At 46.5% G+C, this 22,341-nt stretch overlaps 1 protein-coding gene across 10 annotated transcripts in view; it reads right to left on the bottom strand.

Annotated features, from left to right (window-relative positions):
• Positions 1 to 22,341, bottom strand: part of PUM1 (pumilio RNA binding family member 1) — a 93,529-nt gene that overhangs the window by 65,188 nt on the left and 6,000 nt on the right. For 3 of the 10 annotated variants that reach the window (XM_053267690.1, XM_053267689.1, XM_053267686.1), the window contains exons 1-2: positions 21,496 to 21,675; positions 5,434 to 5,807 (exon numbers count right to left, since the gene is read on the bottom strand). In XM_053267690.1, coding sequence (XP_053123665.1) covers positions 5,434 to 5,796 — 363 coding nt within the window. In that variant the 5' untranslated portion in view covers positions 5,797 to 5,807; positions 21,496 to 21,675. Of the gene's footprint in view, positions 1 to 5,433; positions 5,808 to 21,495; positions 21,705 to 22,341 lie in introns of those variants that run through there. The other 7 variants (XM_053267687.1, XM_053267682.1, XM_053267692.1 and 4 more) reach the window with 5 other exon arrangements.

Genomic DNA, 22,341 nt, shown 5'->3' on the forward strand with positions numbered 1-22,341 from the left:
GTTGACCTGCTCAGGGCATCTGCCTGAACATTTAGGACAACCTGGATATGCACCGCCTAGGGTGACACTGCGTTGTCCAGGCACCAATGCCACAGATCTATGGCCAGAGACAGAAGGCTCCTCGATGAAGTGCCACCCTGGCAATTGAGGCAGGCCTTCGCCATTGTATTGTCGGTCTGAATTAGTACCGACTGGCCCCCCAACAGGAGCAGAAAACCTTTGAGCGCGTTGAAAATTGCCAACAGCTCCAGATAGTTTATGTGTCGAGTCCGTTCCTCTGGAGACAGGTGGCCACTCAGACGAAGGCCATCCAGGTGAGCTCCCCAAACGAGCTCTGAGGCATCCGTCGCAACCACTCGGGAGGGAGGAGGCGCCTGGAAAGGGGCACCAACACTCAGGTGCCGGACCTCCGCCCACCAGTGGACCGCTGCTCATATCCCTGTAGGATGCGAACGCTAAAGATGACCTGGATCCCGAAGAAGATCTAAGATGTCCAAAAACCACCTCTGAAGGAGGCGCATCCGAAGACATGTGTGAGGTAGAACATAAGAGCTGGATGCCATGTGGCCAACAGGTGTTGTACGGAGTGCAAGGGTTGCAGGTCTCCGGCCAAGAAGACCACCACCAGTCCCCGAAGAGTTGTGATACGGGCCTCCGGGAGAAAGATATTTTCCAAGGCCGTGTCGAATTTCAGTCCAGTGAACTGAATCGGCCGAGTAGGTTCCATCTGAGACTTTTTGAAGTTTATCTGTAACCCCAACTACTGGAGGGTATTGATCACGATCTCGAGAGCCTCCAAAGCCACCTGTTCTGTACTTGCCACGACCAGCCAATTGTTGAGGTACAGCAGTACTTGCAGGCCGTGTTCCTGTAGGAATGCCACCACCAGAGGCCAGGCACTTTGTGAAAACACGAGGAGCGGTAGTGAGGCCAAATGGCAATGCCTTGAATTGATAGGAGATCCCTCCTATCTGGAACCGCAGGAAGCGACGATGTTGAGGCCTTATGGACGCATGATAGTATGCGTTTGTTAAGTCCAGTGAGACAATCCACATGTTCCTGTCCAAGATGGTCATGATGGTAGGCACCGACAGTATCCGGAATCTTTTGTAGACCAGATGCCTGTTCAGAGCCCTGAAGTCCAAGATAGGGCACTGACCACCATCCGGCTTTGGCACCAGGAAATACTTTGAGTAGAACCCAGGACTGTCCAGATTCGACATGACCTCGATCACGTCCTTCTCTAGGAGAAAGGTGACCACCTGGTCCAACTCTGGGGAATGAGGGGTCACCACCGTCCTGGATACAGGTTGCAAACTGCAGAACTCCAGGGCGTAGCCCAAACGTACCACTGTAAGGACCCACTGGTCCACAGTCACCTTGTCCGAACTCGCCACAAATGGACACAGGCGGGTAACAAGGTGCCCCAAGTCATTGTTTCTTTGGCGGGATGCTAGGGCGAGGTTTCTGGAAGGCCGGCTTATTGTGTTGTCCCCCTGATTTGTGTCTGAGGGGAAACTTGTTGCTCCGAAAGGACTGTTCGGAAGGCAACTGGTGGGGAGCTGGCATTCTCTGCGTCTGATGAGGTAGCCATTTGGAAGTTTTCTGTAGCTTCGGCAATGGAGAGCTATAGCAATAGCAATAGCAATAGCACTTACATTTATATACCGCTCTATAGCTGGAAGCTCTCTAAGCGGTTTACAATGATTTAGCATATTGCCCCCAACATTCTGGGTACTCATTTTACTGACCTCGGAAGGGTGGAAGGCTGAGTCAACCTTGAGCCCCTGGTCAGGATCGAACTTGTAACCTTCTGGTTACAGGGCGGCAGTTTTACCACTGCGCCACCAGGGGCTCGTGGGACATGGATCGTGCAGTGTTCTGCAACTTTTGCACTTTCTGGAGCGTGTCATCGGTTGGTTCCAAGAACAGGCTGGAGCCCTCAAAGGGCAAGTCCTCCACCCTGGCACGTGCCTCATAGTGAAGGCCAGATGACCTAAGCCAAGCGTGGCGTCGAAGTGCCACAGACGTGGCTATCACTTTAGCGGCACACTCCACGAAATGATGGGCAGAATACAGTTCCGGCTTGGAAACTTGCATGGCCTCCTTCAGAAAGGATTTTGCAGGATCCCACTTACCCTGGGGAAGGAGATCCAGGAAAAGACCCACTTTCTCCCACAAGAAGTGGTTATATCTAGCATTATATGCTTGATAGTTTGCCACACATGAGTGCAAGGCTGCAGCAGAATAAAGTCTTCTCCCAACTGAGTCCAATTTCTTGCCTTCTTTATCACCTGGGGTCAACTGGGTTCAGCCAAAGTGCAGTCAAGTTCCCCCACTGCAACCGAGTCCAAATCCCCCGAAAGCACAGGCGAAGCAGGACGCATCAATACCGAAGGTTTTTGCACTGAGCGAAGCAATGCCATCTTGGCCATCTTAGAAGTCAGGCCCAACGATCCCTTGGCATCTGTCGGTCCCTTCTGCTTAGGGGCCTGGGTTTGATCTTGATCCGTTGGGGAGTGCTTCTGAGTCTTAGCCTTCTTCTTCATCTTTACACCCGACAAATTCAGGGGAATCGCAGAAGCTGCCTGAGGCTGGTAAGAGGGGAGCTCCTCCAACCATGCCTATTGCCCAACGCTGCTGAAGGCTGAGCGTCCAAGGGCAACAATCCTGATACCAGGACCTGGTCCTCCATGGTATTGACAGCCGATTGGTCCGCCAACATCGAAGCAGCCATTTTCAGAGACTGTTTAACTTTTAAGTCTTCCGAAGAATGGAGAGATTGTGATTGTGATATTTAGATTGTGAGCCCTTTGGGAACAGGGAGCCATTTTATTTGTTTGTTTGTTTCTATCTATGTAAACCGCTTTGGGAACTTCTGTAGAAAAGGTATATAAATATTCGTCATAGTCATATGTGTTTCTAAGGTACATGACGAATTTGATACACCATCAAAAGATCAAATAATATTGTTGGCAGCAAACACAAACTTCTTCCCCCACCCGCAACCCCCAATACTTAATATACAAACTTAGAAATCACTTTATCACTTTTGGCGGAGGTCCTTTTTACTCTTCCCTGCAAGGAAGAACATTGTGAGAGTAAAAAGCTTGCATATTATTCCATGAGCAGAGAAGACAAGGTCGCATTGCAAACTACTTGGAAGCACTCACTGTTTTGAAAAGTCAAATATGTATTGAAAGGACGTTCTATTTTTCTGTTGGATGGCTTCACTTCACATTCTATCATCAGTGCTCAGTCTGTCAACGTGCTAAAAGATTAAGCTAAAGGATGATGGCCTTCTACACTATGTGAGAAATTAAGCAACATTCCACATAGATGTTGTGCATTTTAAACTGGAAGCACGGTGTTTTTCAGCAGGACCCCACAAAAATGGGGATGCTTCAAGCTCCACCTGCAGTTGTGATCATCTAACATCCATATACCCAAATATAGTCATCCCTCACCAACCGCTAGGGTTCTGTTCTGGCAAAACCTTGCCGTTGGCAGATTCGTAGTTGGCGAGGCGTAAAGTATATGGGAAACAAGAGGTTAGGGGAACCACGACTGCAAAAAGACCCAAACATAAAGGGGAAAATACAAAAAAATTGCTAAAAATTACAAAACATCCTGTAATATCGCCAAGAGTCACCAAGAAGAATGAGCAGATCAAGCCTCTGGACATTTTTTGAACACCCCCCCCCCAAAAAAAAATCACTTAAAGGCATTTTAAATTGGCAAGGGACAGCAAGTTCAGCAAGGGTTAGCAAAACCCACGAACAGATCGAACCTCTGAACCCTCCAAAAAGCGCTGAACCCACCCACCCCCAATCACTAAAAAAAGGCGCCAAATGTGGATACGCAGGTCGTGGTTGGCAAGACCTGGCACAATTTCCCATTTGCATATACCCCAAACCACGGTTGGTAAAACCATGGTTGGCAAGGGATGACTGTATTTAACCTGCCCAAGCTCTCACTGGCTCAGAGAGCATTTAAATGTATATATGTAACAACTTGAGTGACAGATCTCAGCTTTTACAAAGCCTTAAGTTACTTTGGGGGGTGGGGGGGATACAGCTTTCACTATTCTGAAGGTGAGGGTAACAATATGATTATAAAAGTTAAAGGGAAACTTTATGGGAACTTGGAAAAACAACAGCATCATTACCTTTAAATTGGTCCTCAATTCCTACACACACAATGTGTGGTCACAGTCCCTCCCAAAATACAAACAGCCCACACAAATAGGAATCTCACACACACACACCCTCTCGGGCTCACACACTCAGATGTGGGCTCAGCCTCCCAAACGCACACAGACTGGAACAGCAGGCACGGTTGTAGCGGCTCTTCTCTTCCCATTCCACAGAGGCTCTAAAGCAGCCTTGCTCCTCTTCCACCCCATTTGTCAAAGGGAGGACACTAAAAGGAAAGCAGCAAATGTACACTATACTTGCCAGATTGCATCGAGGTCACTTGAGGGCCCAGGAGAGCACTCCATTCCCCACTTTTAGTCGCTGGGGGTTGCCAGGAAGCACACACAGCTGGAAGCCATTTCTTGGGCTGCTGGGGTGGTTTTTCCTACCCCCAAAGCCCATTTTTAACATGTGTTCTGGTTGCTGGATCAAAAAAGGTGCTCAATTAACTCATTAAAGAGGCTTTCCTCAGCAGATGAGTACAAAGAAGCCACCCAGCATTGTACAGAAAGATACCTCAAAAGCAGATTTTTAATGGGGGGAGGAATAGGTGGATAGCCATGTTCCCTGTAACAGGGATTCCCAAGAGCTGTTGGCAGCAGGAAGTTCCGAGTTCCCTCCCTGGCAGCATCTCCAAGAGAGGCCTGCCTGCAACCTTGGAGAAGCCGCTGCCAGCTTGTGTAGACAATACTGAGCTAGATGGACCAATGGTCTGACTCGGTAGAAGCCAGCTTCCTATGTTCCTAACTCCCATCATCTCCAGCCAAAGGCCAATGCAGCTAGGGATGATGGGAGTTGTAGTCAAAAACATCTGGGAATCTCTGTTACAGGGAACACTGGTGGGTAGGGCACAGATCTACCCCACGCAGGCACACTCAGAATTTACCAGCGTCACCTTAAAAATGTCCATATGTTCTGTAACCCAAAATGATCAGCAAACAAGAGCGGGTGTGGAAAGCAGAAGAAAGCACAGCCCTCTGGTTTGCACAACACCAAAACTCAGACTGACAGTGCAGAGGGGGGGGAAATGTGAATATATATATACACATGCACAAACATTTTGAGTTGAATCAAACATAGATTTGGGATTCCTCGTTGTGCTGTCCTGTGGATAAAGCACTTCAGTCTGAGGCTCACAAGGCATTAGCATTCAAACAACTGACACCCAACACTGCATTGCATGCAACCCTCACAGGCCCCGCTTCACTCATTCATTCTGAAATATGTAACTTTTTACCTGGTGTTCAGCATGAATGTTATCCCCAGTAGGCCACCGGTGTTTGCTGTTATTATAGCTGCCTCCACCACTTCCGCCTCCCCCAAGCTGCTCACCATGCTGCCTCTGAAAGAAGTAATCCACCATCGCGTCGTCCTGGGAGCGGCCCGCAACCCCTATGGATCCCGGAACAGGGCTGGAGTGCGTCCCTGCTGCAAGGGCTTGGTTTGCAGCTGGCTGTGGCGGAGCCTGAGACCCTGTTCCAGATGTCAAAACAACAGGCATGTTGGGATTAGCTGTGTCTTGACTGTGCTGTTTCAGGTGGGGGCTGAAGGAGTCCTGCCAGAGCACTGCTTTTCTCTTCAAAACACACGCAACGCTCATTCCACCAACACCTAGGGAGACACAGGTTCAAAAGGCTTAATCAGGCTGGTTCCTCACACCTCCGACATGCACGCCACATGCCCGTCTATGCTTCCTGGAGCCAGATCTCACCCCTATCATCTGAAAGGGTTCTTAATTCTCATCAGATGTTCTGAAAAGATCAGAGCAGGTTCCCCAACATACCACTCTCCATCCCCTAGGCATACATTCAGTGTTAACCGAAGCAAGTATATTACTACTTAAAAGTTAAAGTGTGCCGCTGAGTCGGTTTCAGCTCCTGGTGACCACAGAGCCCTGTGGTTGCTTTGGTAGAATACAGGAGGGGTTTACCATTGCCATCTCCCACACAGGGTGAGATGATGCCTTTCAGCATCTTCCTATATCGCTGCTGCCTGACATAGGTGTTTTCCCATAGTCTGGGATACATTCCAGTGGGGATTCGAACCGGCAACCTCTGGCTTGATAATCAAGTCATGTCCCCACTGCACCATACTTAGTACATGCTTATCCTACCCATAACTCTGAGTTAGATTAAGCTTAGAGATAGTAGCCCTATTGAGACATTAAGTTGTATACTCTTAATGTGTTCGAGGGAGGAGAGCTGGTCTTGGAATAGCAAATATGAACTATCCCCTTTGCTAAGCAGGGTCTCTTCTGGTTTGCACATGAATGGGAGACTACATGTCAGTGCTGTAAGATATGGGGCTGCTCTGGGAAGAGCACCTGCCTTCTGGCATGCAGAAAGTTCCAAGTTCCCTCCCTGGCATCATCTCCAAGATAGGACTGAGAGAAACCCCTGCCTGCAACCTTGGAGAAGCCACTGCCAGTCTGTGTAGATTCTCAACGTTTGGTCCCTAGATGTTATTGGACTTCAACTCCCATAATCCCCAACCAAAGGCCACTGGGGCTGGGGATTATGGGAGCTGAAGTCCAATCACATCTGGGGACCCAATGTTAAGAATCCCTGGTGTAGACAATGCTGAACTAGATGGACCAGTGGTCCGATTCAGTTTAAGGCATGCCCCTAACACTCGTATGAGTATAGAGTGTATACAGGTACAAATCTGTATTCTGCTATTCATACATTATGCTGAACACAGGTATAGCAGTATACTTCTTATCTGTACCATCCATTTGAGGAGCCTGTACCCTCAAGTTCACTTTTTAAATGAATGCAGGTGCAGCCTTTCACACAAACACACGTACAAGTGTACAGATGTCTGTGCACTCATACAGCACGATGTCTGAGCAGACCTTCAGAGACTGGCCCAAAGTCACTCAGGCAGCTTGGCAGCCAAGGGGGATCTGAACCCCGCTTTCCTTGGTTCTACTCCAAACACTATACCAGGGCTGCCCAGCTTTGGCCCTCCAGCTGTTTTGGGACCACAACTCCTATCATCCACAGCCAACTGTGGCCAATAGTCCAGGATGATGGGAGTTTACAGCCCAACATCTGCAGAAGGGTCAAAGTTGGGCAGCCCTGTGCTGTACCATAGTTTCTCCACATGTGGTATGCAAGAGATAGACAGGTGGTATGCAAGAGATAGGCAGGTGGCATGGGGCAAAGGGGACGGGGGGGGCAACAAGGAGGAGGGAGTGAAGAGTGCCTGCTTGCCTTTTTTTACCTGGTGTTCCAAGTTGCTAGTTACTGCCTAAAATTAGTTTTTCTCTCACCCTCTTTTCCCATCTCTTTATCTTACCCCTTCATCCTCTCAAAATGATGGCCAAAAAAAGCATTCTTAAAATTATTATTTCCCAGTGATAGTTTGCACTGCACTGGCTTTAGCCCTCCTTGTTTAGGCCAACACCGTATCTAGCCCAGGTACACCCTCGAACTGTGCAGCCCTGTTGTAAAAAGTGGCAGCGCAACCGATATTGGAGCGAACATCTGTCATATCATATACAGCCCCTTCTTCCAGCAGATGGCACAGACTACTTAATTTCTTCAGACATTAGGAAGTACTTGCTGCTTAAAAGCTTGAGAAGCGCTGAATTATACCAGACCGGATCTCATAATCTGCCAGGATTCACCTTCAGGTTGGGTAAAAGTAGGCACCTATAAAAAATATGGGCTAACTAATGATGCAGCGCAGTGTCCCCTCTAACAGGGATTCCCAGATGTTGTTGACTACAACTCTCAGCATGCCCAGCTGCAATGGTGTTTGGCTGGGGATGCTGGGAGTTGTAGTTAACAACATCTGGGAATCCCTGTTAGAGGGGACACTGGCACAGTGGGGAAGTAGCTTGCCTAGGGAGCAAGAGGTTGCTGATCCAAATCCCCACTGGTATGTTTCCCGGACTATGGGAAACACCTATATCAGGCAGCAGTGATATAGGAAGGTGCTGAAAGGCATCATCTCACACTGCGCAGGAGGCAGCAATGGTCAACCCCTCCTGTATTCTACCAAGAGAAAACCACAGGGCTCTGTGGGCGCCAGGAGTCGACACCAACTCGACGGCACAGCTTTGCTTTACCATTAGTACCATCAGCACTAGAAATGAGGGCCACTGAGCTACTAGGAAGGGGAAACACGTGCCGCCTGTGCATGCAAAGGGAATCAGGTTCAATCCCCAGCATCTCCAGATTTAAATAACTTCATGTGGAAGGGCTGGCTGGGAAAGACTGCTGCCTGAGACCTGGCATTGTGCCTCCTGTCCAAATCAATCTGCATGCAAGAACAGGGCTGCAAAGAGCCTGCACAGCCCTTAAAACGATCTGTATAGAGCAGGGCTGCTCAACTTTGACTCCCCCAGCAGTTTTTGGACTACAACTCCCACAATACACAACCACAGTGGCTAATAGATTATGGGAGTTGTAGGCCAACTTCTACAGGAGGGCTGAAGTTGAGCAGCCTTGGCATAGAGGGAGATGGTGGCATACTGGTAGAAGAAAGTGTTTTTCCTTGTGTTTGTTTATGAATACGATTTATATTTATATACCACCTTTCAACAAACATTTCCAAAAGCAGTTTACATAGATATAAATAAAGACTTAAATAAATAAAAATGGCTCCCTGTCGCCAAAGGGCTCACCATCTTAAAAAGAAAAAGAAAAGAAACACAAGATAAACACCAGCAACAGCCACTGGAGGGATGCTGTGCTGGGGATGGACAGGGCCAGTTGCTCTCCTCCTGCTCAATAAAGAGAATCACCACTTTTAAAAGGTGCCTGTTTAAAGGAGTTGGCAGAATAATGTTTCTTGTGTTTGTTTACAAGTACTCACTCTGTGGCTTTAAGAGATTTAAGACCATTTCACCCAAGATAAGCCTTAATATCTGCATAAGCCCTGCCTTATTCAAAGATTTGGGAAAGGTGCTAAGGAGAGGAGAGGAGAGCTGGTCTTGTGGTAGCAAGCATGAATTGTTCCCTTTGCTAAGCAGTTTCTGCCCTGGTTTGCACTTGAAGGGGGAACTACATATGTGAGCACTGCAAGATATTCCCCTTAGGGGAAGGGGCCACTCTGGGAAGAGCATCTGCGTGCTTGCATGTAGAAGGTTCCAAGTTCGCTCCCTGGTGTCTCCAAGAGAGGGCTGGGAGAAACTCCTGCCTGAAACCTTGGAGAAGCCGCTGCCAGTCTGTGTAGACAATACTGAGCTAGATGGACCAAGGATCTGACTCAGTATAAGGCAGCTTCCTGTGTTCCTAGGATGGTTCAATAAGTGGCTGGAAGTCTTTCCCATTGCAGATGCTCACACACAAGGCTTTTATGGTGAGGATCACTTTTACAAACTGAAATTCTTCTAAGGCAGGCTGTTGTTGGACTACAACTCCCATCATCCCTGGCTATTGGCCACTGTGGCTGGGAAGGATGGGAGCTGTAGTCCAACAACAGCTGGACTGTTGTTGTTGACTACAACTCCCATAATTCCCAGCCAAAGGCCACTGCAGATGGGGATGCTGGGAGTTGTAGTCAACAACATCTGGGCATCTCTCTTAGAGGGAACACTGGCTGTAGGGCCAAAGCTGTGCAGTCCTGTTCCAAGGAGCTCAGAGAGCCCTGCAAGGTAGATTAGGCTGAGTGAGAGTGCGTGACTGGCCCAAAGTAACCGAAAATACTTCATGGCTAAGTGGCCAGCTGAATCCAAGTTGCCCAGTCCAACATCTTTAAACCATTCCACCAGCCTGCCTCTCACCAGCAAGCAAACTAACACTGATGAGCTGGGGAGCCCCCCTTCTAGCCCACCCACACCAGACCCAAGCAAATAGCAACACTACTGCAAAGCTTCATGGTTCAAAGCAGGGTCTCCGGAGGATAATCATCATCCGAAATCTCTAATTCAGCAGTTAATGACTGCAAAGGCTTTCAATTTGAAAGGTTCATCAGTTCACTTGCTTCAGGCCACCTGGGGGATTGTTTGAAATCATTCCTTAAATGGTGCAGATACCCTGGGCATGGGTGCTCCTTAGGGTCAAGCCGTATCATCCATGACTGATCTCCTGACATTTTTATTTACTTAGAAACCATTGCAACTGCAAGGGCTCCAAATGTGATTCAACCAAAAGCACCAGGGGAAGGCAGTTAAGCCTACCTTAGCCCCCATTATTCGGATCTAATTTACCACAAAAGGGCAAATACTACTGTTTCCTTCCCAGGAGAAAATATGCGTACCCTGGGAAGCCTACTTCAATCAATAAAATGGTGTGAGGGGAGGGTTAGTAACCAGTGCTTCTATTGCAAATCCAAATACCCCTCCCCACCCACACAGTTGCTCTCAGTAACAATAAAGATGCCAGGAGATCCAAACAGGGATCTCCGGCAGAGATGGTCTTGTGGTAACAAGGATGAATTGCCCCCTTTGCTAAGCAGGACACACCCTGGTTTGCCTCTTAATGGTAGACGACATGTGAGCACTGTAAGATACAGCTGTCCCTCACCAACTGCGAGGGTTCAATTCCTGGAAAAACTCACAGTTGGCGAATTCACAGTTGACAAGGCATTAAAAACAACAGGAAACAGGGGGTTAGGGGAACTGTGGTTGCAAAAAGACCTTGGGGGGAGTCAAAGATAGAAAGACCCCCTAATTCTAACCCCCGGAAATCAAACACACACACACACCCAAAACTACCCCGACACCCACCTCCATGGAAATGACCTTAACCCCTGAAATTCCCCTCAAACTTCCAAAAAATCTCGCCAGGCCGCCAGATGCGTTTGGTGAGACCTGCCACAATTTCCCAGTTGCAGATACTCAAGTCCACGATTGGGAAACCCGGGGTTGGTGAGGGACTACTGTATTCCTATTAGGGGATGGGATCACTCTGGGAAAGAGCACCTGCATGCTTGCACGCAGAAGGTTTGAAGTTCCCTCCCTGGCATCTCTCGAGAGGGCTGAGAGAGACTCCTGCCTGCAAACTGGGAGAAGTTACTGCCAGTCACTGTGGACAATACTGAGCTAGATGGCCCAATGGACTGACTCCGGATAAGGCCATTTCCTATGTGCCTAACATGTAGTTAGGTCCCCTGTCACTTCTGCTCTCCACCAGTAGCCTGAAAGAAAGGTCTCAGTCCTGAAAGACGACAGTGATCTGGATGTGTGTAGAAGACCCTGCTCTGTTGTTTCTCCAGGCCACTCAAATACTGAAGGTGTAGGTAAGCAACGAGAATTTCCCCCAAGTGCTGCTGTTTAACACTGATGCAATTTTCACAGAGGTTATGTAATGTGCGACTGCTCAGGACCACTACACACATCAGATGTTTCATACTGACAGTAAGCATTTGTATGATACTTTCAAAGCACCACACACACACACACACACCACTTCTTGTAAGGATTATCTGCAAGGTAAGCAAGAACTATTATTCCCACACTGCAGATGGGGGTGGCTGAGAGGAAGTAGCTTGTCGAAGGCCACCTAATGAGTGCGTGCAGGGGTAGAATCTGAACCAGAGATTTCCTGATTTGTGGCTCAGTCTTAAGTCACTCCATTACATCAGTTCTCACATGTGCACCTGCATCATCATCTATAAAAGGACTTAACAAGTTTTCTTTGGATCCATGAGCAGCCAACCCAAAAATTTAAGAGCCAGACAATGGACACTTGACAAAATTATTGGACTCAGTGACAGGCATTGTGGAGGGGGAGAGTAAATGAACTTCTCTTCATCCCCTTTACAAGTAACCTACTTGGGGGGGGGGGGAGCACAGGGCTGTCTGGGACAAATATTTGATTAAATAACTATCTCTCAATATCCTAGTCTAGGCACCACAGTTAAATTTTTAGGTGCCATGGCTCCCTGGTGCCTGGGATTTGTCAAGCCCTGTCCTATAAATACCTAAGAAAATAAAAAGTTTTTATATTGCTGTTTTACATACTCATCAGGGCGCCTAGGTTTGGCTTTACTGCCACCTAACCTTCATTTGTATGATCCTCCAAAGTATGTGTTGGAGGATCATGTGTGTTGCTGTCTTATGTGCTCTCCGCTCCAAGTGCCTAACTATCAGGCAAAAACGGTCAGAGCTAACCGTAAAACCATGGACTGCAAACCCACTTCAAACTACAGCCTGGATATTAGTGCTAACCTTAGCGGTCTGATTCAGATGTAGCAAGAAATTAGGCTTTGGGCAAGTGGGAAATAGAGGGCGCCTGCTCTGGGTGTCCTCCCTGTGTAGAGAGGGAGGGAGGGTTGGTGGCAACTGGAGAGTGCCTTTTCTGTGGAATATCAGGGCTACAGAAATCCACTAGTCTACTAGTCTGTGACAAGTGAAAAAAGTCCTGATGAGCAACACATCAACATAGCTTGAGGAGCAAAATATTTTGTCTGGCTGATAAACTGAGCCAACATTCCTTCACCCCTGTGGAATACCATTGACAGAAAAGGTCCACCTGGTGCCCACCTTGTTGAGTCTTCAGCATCAGGTCAAAACTATTTTATTTAGCCAGGCTTTTAGTGGTATTATGCTGGGTTTTAACACAGCCTTGGCTATTCACTGCTACGGCATGCTTACTGTCCTCACTATTTGATGGTGTGATCAGCCATGTCTTGCACTTTTTGGACACTGCCTTGAAAAGTTCTCTGAAATCAAAAGGCAGGAAATAATATTTCAAATCAAAAGCAAACTCCAATCATCTTCCCTATAAGGCTTTTCAGAACAGTGGCTCCTAATAGGTTTCCAAGTCCAATGCAAAGTGTTGCTTTATCACCTGTAAAGTTCTAAAATGGTTTGTATCTAGGGAATGGTATCACCTGTTCCCTCACAATCCTGCTTGCCCTCTGTGATCAGATGGGGAGCGCTGAGTCCACACTACTCAGCCATCTGGAGTGTGGTGGTGTATGGAGGACAAGGCCTTCTCCATCATGGTGCCCGAACTTTGGAACTCCTTTTGTTGGGAAGCCAGCTGAGACCCTTACCTCTTGAAATTTCACAGATTGGTAAAGACTGCTTTGTTTAGGTGGGTTTTCAGTATGGTTTGATTTGACACTCCCTGGATATTTTATCTTCCTTGCTACTGCTGATGTTTCTATAGTTTTGTACAGCTTTTTTTAAAATGTTATTTTTATGTTGTATACCACTGGGGGCTTTTGTCAAAAAGCAGCAGAAACAATTTTAAAATAAAGTTAAACACAAATTACATCAAAAAATGACCTTGACGTCAGCCAGATCTACCAAACTAACCCTAAATACTATCTATTTATCTTCAAGTGACAGGTTGTAAAGCTTTGAATAGAATGTGCTCTGTAATTGAGCAAACTTGAACCTTGAGGCTCACTCACAGAAGAAAATACACCTCTCCTTATCTGAGCATGAAATAATTGAGGACTTACATTTGAAACATGTGAACCAAGTCAACAGAACAGCCCTGTGCTTCAGGCAATAAGAACCATCCCCTCCCCCCACCTCCACCACTGGAACTGTGATGGCCCATTCACATAGCCAGCATGGTGTAGTGGTTAGAGTGCCAGACTAGGACCGGGGAGACCCGAGTTCAAATCCCCATTCAGCCATGAGACTTGCTAGGTTTTGACTCTGGGCCAGTCACTTCTCTCTCAGCCTAACCTACTTCACAGGGTTGTTGTGAAAGAGAAACTTAAGTATGTAGTACACCACTCTGGGCTCCTTGGAGGAAGAGCGGGATATAAATATAAATATTATTATTATTTTTTTATTATTATTATTATTATTATTATTAAGAAGAAGAAGAAGCAAGTCAGCATTTGCGCATCCAGTGATTTAATGCGCATGTGTGAAGCATCCCATTATCAGTGATTTAATGTGCATGTGTGATGCATCCCATTATCAAAACATGCCTGGGGATTTAAACCTTATTTCCAAATACTTTTACCAGAAGGACAGTTTCGCTCATCTCAACACAACAAAGAAAGTCCTATTAAGTGTGCTCAGGATTACACCCTAAGGAAACCCACATTCTATATTTTAACTCCGGTCTTGACAAATTTTGTTTGGATCCAAGAACCAGTCCAAAAATTTAGGAGCCGGACAATGGACACTTGACAAAATTACTGGACTTTGTGAAAGACACTGTGGAGGGGAGAAGGTAATAGGCTTCTCTATCCCCTTTTACAACAGAAAGTAGAATAGAAACAGGCCTGTCTGGGACAAGTAAGTATTGCATTTCATAACTCTACCTCTGAATATCCTGGTCTAGGTACCATGGCTTCCTGGTGCCTGGGATTTGTCAAGCTCCGATGTAACTGCTTGGAGTTTGGTTAGCAATAAAGGTAAAGTGTGCTGTCTAGTCGATTTCGACTCCTGGCGCCCACAGAGCTCTGTGATTTTCTTTTGGTAGAATACAGGAAGGGTTTACCATTGCCTCCTCCCGCTCAGTAAGAAATGATGCCTTTCAGAAGCTTCCTATATTGCTGCAGCCCAATATAGTACCAGCGGGGATTCAAACCAGCAACCTTCTGCTTGTTAGTCAAGCATCACCACTTAAGGTGGCTTGGTTAGCAATACACGGCAGGTATTTTAACAGCCTAGTAACAAAATGAGCACAAATGGAGTTTTTATTCACATAGAATTACTTCAGCTTTCCTCCAGTACCATAGTTAAGTATGATAGAATGTTCTGTCTCTGCTAGGATGGTAAGAACAATCATTATCAATGAGCTGTTTCCAAATATGAAAACAGGCATAGAAAACTAGAGAGAGAAAAACCACACAAGCAACATTGCACTCATAACTTAGACAGATTTATTGCCTGCCCTTCTCCCATTGCCAGAGTACGTAAAAAGCTTTAAAATCTCCAGTAACTGATATTTTTATACAACATTTATTTAAAGTATTTATACCCCACCTTTCCAGCTCCATGATTTACAAGATGGCTTAGAGAAACAGAATTAATACTCTTAAGAACATAAAACTATGAAGGCAGCACCAACAGAAAACTCAACAAAGACATTCAGCAAGTTATTTGCTGTAGTCCCAAATGAACTCTGAAATAACCATGTGTTGATATATGATCCAATAGTAATGGAGCTAGATGGGACTCTCTGGAAAGAGAGTTTTCACAAAGAAGGAGCCAACACTAAAGTGGTCTTGCTTTGCTTAGCTGCCCACCACTGAAGAGTGGAGGAGACACCGTACACAGCTTCAGAAGATGATTTAACACATGCAATTTCTAAGAATACTACAAGTGCAGAGAAGCACATATGCTCACAGTTTCCAAGCAGTGTTTCCTCTAACAGGAATTCCCAGATGTTGACTACAACTCCCATAATCCCCAAGCAAAAGCCATTGCAGCTGGCTTTTTGGAAGTTGTAGTCAACAACAACTGGGAACCCCTGTTAGAGGGAACATTGTTTCCAAGAAAAAAGTTAAGGAAACATGGACGCAAATGCAGATCAGGTTCCTTTTTGAGCACAGATTTAGGATCACCTGAACAGCAGACATTTAACAAGGCATTCCAAGACGTTATCCTCAAAGCCTTCCACTTAACAAAAAAATAATACTCTAAAACAAAGGGGATTTTTAAAACATGTATAAGTAAGCAGCAAGATATGCCAAATGCTTTTGGAAGTCCACATTTGAGATGAACTATTAAGCAGGGAGACAAGAGGAGAACGAGAATGATTAATGATGGGTTCCTTGGAGGAAGAGCGAGATATAAATGTAAAAATAAAATTAAATTAAAATTAAAATAAAGGAGTGCAGGAACCATTTAAGAGCAGATACTAGAAAAGCCTGTCCTCTTGCCTTATGAGAAAGATAAACTATTACACACAAACATCATTCTCACCAACGATGTGCCCTTCTGAATTAAAAATGGCGCACACAGATAAATCAACTGAAACTTTAGTTGATTAATGATTCAAAGGATTAATAACAGCAGCTTTAGGAGGTACATTCTACACGCTCTGCGTGTGCTTTTGTGTGGGGGGTGCATGCACAAAACCTCCCAACCAATCCCCACTTAGGCTCCTACATGAGTAATCCCAACCACAAGACCTTCTAGAAGATGTTCACACTTGTGGTGGCAGCACTGCAAAGCACAACGTTCATTTGTTGTAGGCCTGCCACAGAAACGATACACTCAAGAGGGGACCCACGTTGTGATAGAACCTGGGAAGAAGGTAATTTTCTTAAGACTGGTTCACATGCTATGCACTGCCAAAGATGGAGACATTAGCAGGAACTGCAGCCAACCCCATCACTCTTGTGGGCCATGGTGTGAAACAGGATGCTGGACTAGATGGGCCTTGGGCCTGATCCAGTAGGGCTGTTCTTAGGTTCACTCTGACAAGCATACCTGAAACTTAAATGCAAATAGAAACATTTGCAGAGTCAATGGTAGGGGTGTCTAGGAACTCCTCGTTTGATTAGAATGGATCACTTTCAACTTGTGACTCCTGAGGATGTGGACAAGCTGCTTGGAAGTGTTCGGTCTACCACCTGGACTCTAGATCCATGCCCAACATGGATCATCTAGTACAGAGGCTGTTAAGATGGCCTAGCTGACATCATAAATGCCTCACTGGGAAGGGCAGGATGCCTCCATGTTTGAAGGAGGCAACTGTGAGACCTTTACTTAAAAGTCCTGCCCTAGAGCCCTCAGTGATGGATAATTATAGGCCAATCTCCCTTGGTTGGGTGAGGTGATTGAGAGGGTGGTGGCTGATCAGCTCAAAAGTAGTTTTGGAGTTATCTAGGCCCATTTCATACTGACTTTAGAGCAGGCTATGGGGTGAGACAGCCTTGGTTGGCCTGATGAATGATCTATACCAAGGAATCAACAGAGGGAGTGTGATTCTGCTGGTTCTTTTGGATCTCTCTGCAGCTTTCAATACCATCGACCATGGTATCCTGCTGAATCATCTGAGGGATTTGCGGGGGGGGGGAGGTACTACTTTGCAGTGGCTCCGTTTCAATCTCTCAGGCAGATTTCAGATGGTGTCACTCGGGGATAGTTGCTCTGTGAAACAAGAGTCTCATTCTGTGTGGGAGGAGGCAATGGTAAACCCCTCCTGGATTCTACCAAAGAAAACCACAGGGCTCTGCGGGCACCAGGAGTTGAAATCGACTTGACAACACACTTTACCTTAATTGTCAGAGGCTTGCTTTTTAACATTTGGAGTCATAAATAGAAGTGTTCCCAGACAATCCATCTGGCTGAAAGTAAACCTGCCAGCTCCTCATTGCTAAGGACTTCCCCACTAGTAACCAGTTGAAGACAACACCGTTTTATGCAATTCTGTGGTACTAGCATATAAGTATTCCATCTTTAGTTAGTGAAGACAGCATACCAGATTACTCAGTTGATGCCTGTGTGGAAAGTTTTAAATACATGTGGAGAGAAGAATCCAAAATGTTTTGATTGTTTGTAATGTTGTTTTAGAATATTGTTTTAAGAATTTTGAATTTTTGTGTTTTAAATTTCTTGTTTTTGTTTTTAACTAATGTTTTAATGTTGTTTTTATCTTCTTGTAAACCGCCCAAAGACATAAGTTTTGGACGGTATAAAAGTGTGTAAAACAAACAAACAAACAAAAATACTTCCTGAGGTTACTTGTTATAACCAAAAATGATAACAAAGACAAACAAATGGAACTAAACTGGACTATTCCCAGCCAGCCAGAATGCTGCTCCGTTTCCTAGTTATCTGATGCTGGGAGACAGGAATCAGAAATATATACTTGGCCCTATAAGAGTAATGCTGTACTGCGGGAATTCTCAAACTTGGGACCCCAGATGCCATTGGACTACAGCTCCCAGCATCCCCAGCAAGTGGCTATTGGGGCAGAGGATGATGGAAACTGTAGTCCAACATCATCTGGGGACCCCAAGTTTGAGAACCCCTGCTGCACTCAAAACACCTACAAGAGGTGTACATCCTGGTCTGAAGCAGCAGAGATAAGGGAAAGGATGGGTGTTTGCCTCTTGGAGGTCCCTTTTGCCCTCTGCCCATGGCTTTGACAACTTGATAGCTCTAGTTTTGTTTATAAGTGCCTTCAAGAGAAAAGTTCCATGGGATGGCTTATTATTGCCATTACATTTACTGAATGGCATCCCCTATGTTTGGAGAGCTGGGAGCCAGCACAGGGCAGTGGTTAGAATAATGGACTAGGTGGGAAGGGGCTGTGTTCAAATTCCCACTTGGTCATGAAGCTCTCTGTGTGACTTTAGGCCAAGACTGAAGTTGGGCAACAGCTCCTATAATTCCTATTGGCCACTATGGCTTGGGGATGATGGGGGTTGTAGTCCAAAACTACTGGGAGGGCCAAAGTTGTACAGCCCTACTTTAGGCCACTCACACTCATCAGCCTAACCTACCTCACAGGGTTGTCATTAGGATAAAATGGGGGGGGTGTTAGACACTACATACAACATCCTGAGCAACTTGATGGAAGGGTGCAATAAAATGTAACACCTTGCGAAACCTCAGAATCCCTATAGAAGTAAGCTGTGCATCTTCAGCCACCTACCTAGCAGCAGTACTACTGACAACAACAGCTCAACCGTCTGTAGTCAGACTTTCATCAGTGAATGCAAGAAAAAACTCCAAAATGAGTCATCTTGAGAAGATGAGAGTTTGCAAAAGGCAAAGGAAAATGGCATCACGGGAAGATCAGAGCTAATGGGGGTGGGGGGTGAGTTGGATATCAGGGATTTCCAAACCAACTTTGCCACACTCCACACCAAGTCCATCTGCTCATGCACACTGGAGGGATGAAGACCCTGCCTCACATTTTGCAGCTCACCCAGGCAGGATGCCTCCACTCCCGATCACTTCTATATTTTAAATCTACAATACAGATTTTTCTTGGAGCTTGGGTATTTGCATGTTGTGGATGTTTAACAGAAAGGGTGTCTTGTTCTTGAACATGGGGTTGTGCCCTAGCCATATACTTTTAAGCCAGGCTGCTGGCACTGCATGGAAATGAAGACAGCTGTAGTGGCACAGAATCAGCAGCCTAAAAAACCCAAGAGGCCACCTAGGCAACCTATGTTCTAAAACAAGACACCCTTTCTGTTAAACATCCACACCATGCAAATGTCCAAGATAAATCTGTGTTATGATGGCCCACGAGTCGAAGACAACAGAAAGCAAGGTACTACCAAATCCAACTTCCTCTCAATTTCTCACCCACCCAAGAAACTCTGAGATGCCAGAACCCCTGGGGTGCCTCTTTGGAAATTTACAGAGAACCTTTTAACTACACCGGAAATTCAGGTCATATGACTGTCACCACTGTGTGATCTCCACACTTGATTTCCGGAGTCACTTGTACTTCTCATCCAGATGTAGTAACAAAACACCACAAAGAATCTTGTGGCACCTTCAGGACTAACACATTTATTGTAGCATTTTGTGTAGTCCATGAAAGCTCAGTCTGTGGTCTTTAAAGTACCACCAAAGCCTTTGTTGCTTGTACTGTTCATGTTGGTTTTGTAAATTAGTACCTCTCATAAGAAAACAACAGCCTCCACCTGGACATAACAAAAGCTGCATGTAAACCTATGTCCACACAATACTAAAAAGAGGTAAATATGACACGGAATTATTCTTACAATAAATTAGTTCAAAAAGCCATGTATATATGAAGTTTAACTTTATTTCAGGAACAGCTTTCAATTATTTTATGAAACTGATTTAAGCCAAGTATAATATAGCTGCATCATAGCTTAGTACTACAAATCTGAGACTTTCCTGATTTTAATCTAAAGGGCAGTTTCTGTTGTGCCCTTCTGGGGAAGGACTTTTTCCCCCTATATTGATTTAAAATTGCAGACTCCTGTGTATACTTACTTCAGATTATGCCCCCATGAACTCAGTGGGATGTATTTTTAAGTAACTATGTATACATACCTGCCAAGAGGTCCCGATTTTCCCATTCAGGTGAATAGGAAAATAGGAACATGTCAGCAGGTATGATGTATGGGGTTGGGCTGTAAACACCTCTTTTCCTGGGAAACTAAAAGCCCAACTGTCTTTCCCTCGGATTTCAAAGTCTGTGACCTACAAGGCCCACAGTCAAAAACAGACTAACGTGTGCTTTGATCCAGTACTTTAAATGACCCAAAGGAGCACTGAATTCTGTTATGGAGTGTGTCCTAGCGCTGCAAACCCCTGCACGCTTACCTGGGAGCAAGCATCAGCAGGACTCATGTACACGTACACAATCAAAGCTGTCCAGCCAGATTTTCCATTAAAAACCAGCCGGCATGAAAGATCTGGCTCCTCACTTCACTTTCCAAACTTACATTTTCAAAGTGTTCACATGACAAAGGGCTACCCCATTCCCGTCAGTAACTTTGTTTCACTTCAAAACTGTTCCATCCATTTAAAAGAGCCTAACTTGATGCTAGAACCACTGAGGGCCTAGGCGGAAGGAGAGAGCCTCTCATTGTTGCTGCCTTGCAAATAAAAACATGTTTTTAAAGAAAGCAACAGAAAATCAAGCAAGGAAGGAAACCCATCATTGCAAGCATTCTTTAACTGCCTTAGGTTGGGAAAACAGAGAGCCTTTCCGCCTGCCTCCCCATGAAACACACACCAAAAACCAAGCCTAACAGATACTACAAAGGCACACACAAGCTACAGGCACATTAACTCGCTGTGGGCCAGACAAGAGAACTGTCGACTGCAAGACAACACAAAACCCACCCCCCCCACTCCACGCTTCATACAATATATATAGCGCCCCCCCCCCCCATACACATGCGCACACACCCGTAAAGTTTATGTCACGTACACTATTTCCTGTACATACAGCTCCTGGAGAGAGAGAGAAATTCTATATAACCTATGAGTGCTTAAAATCTTATTTACCTTCTCTTTAGGTCACTTTTCTTCACCTCCCCCCTCCTTTCTTCCCTCCCCCCCCCAAAGATCCTTCCTCACCTTACGTCGGTTGAGTTAAATTACACACCACTGATTTGTGCACCCCCAAATGGACCATATTTATCATCCTGGCTGTTGATAAATACTATTTTAAGGCAACTAAGCTGCCTTCCCCGCCCCTCCCTTCTCCCCCCCCCGGGGGGGGGGAATCGAGTCAGGGGCTCGTCTGCATGAAAAAGGCCTCCCTTTGGAGGGCTTCTGCAGTTTTAAGGAGGGGGTCCGAGGCCGCCCCGGCCGTCCCCACTCCTCCCGGGAACAACAATAGAGGCCTTGCTTGGACTCGAAAACATGTACCAGGAACAAACGCGAGGAAGAGCCTCAGCAGCAGAGCCCGCCCAGGGCCGCCTTTGGAGGGGCCTCGCCGCTCCTGCCTGACCCCTAACCCCAATACGGCTTTACCATCGGGCCTGCTGGGGTGCTGGGTCCCGTTGTGGCCCACTCCGGTCCGGATACTCACGGGCGGAACGGTAGGATGAAGATGGATCTCAAAGGGCCCCCCTCCCCCCGGCCTCTAGCTCTGGCTGCCGCTCCCCCTTCCTTTCACTCCAACAACATGGCGGCCCACTGGGGACTCGGGGCGGCGCGCTGCATCATGGGAAGGGTAGGCGGCTCGGCAAGCCCTGCCCGCCGCGGGCTCCGGCGGAGGGAGAGTCGGCCGGCCTGAGCCGAGGAAAGGAGGGAGGCGGGGGGGGGGGTTAGGGGGCTCTGCGCGCTCTCGCCAGCCTGGGGAGCGCGCTCTGGCGGAGCTTTTGAGTCTAACTGTACCTACCGACACGGACACGATGAAATGCAGGCTGCACATCTATACACACAAACACACCCCCACACACAAAGAGAGAGTGTGTGTCTGTTAGACTAGGCCTAGGGAAACTCGAGTTTAAATCCTCAGTTCAGCCATAAAACACAATGCATGACTCTGGGTCAGTCCCTGACCTCAGGCGAACCTACCTTGCAGGGTTGTTGTGAGGATTTTTATTTATTTATACATACATACATAGACTTGACTAGCAAGCGAAAGGTTGCCGGTTCGAATCCCCACTGGTATGTTCCCCAGACTATGGGAAACACCTAGGAAAAAAGGAAGTTGCCATATACTGAGTCAGACCATAGGTCCATCTAGCTCAGTATTGTCTACCCAGACTGGCAGCGGCTTCTCCAAGGTTGCAGGTAGGAATCTCTCTCAGCCCTATCTTGGAGATGCTGCCAGGGAGGGAACTTGGAACCTTCCGCTCTTCCCAGAGTGAC

Source organism: Hemicordylus capensis, chromosome 7 (genome assembly GCF_027244095.1).
Source record: "Hemicordylus capensis ecotype Gifberg chromosome 7, rHemCap1.1.pri, whole genome shotgun sequence".
NCBI lineage: Eukaryota > Metazoa > Chordata > Lepidosauria > Squamata > Cordylidae > Hemicordylus > Hemicordylus capensis.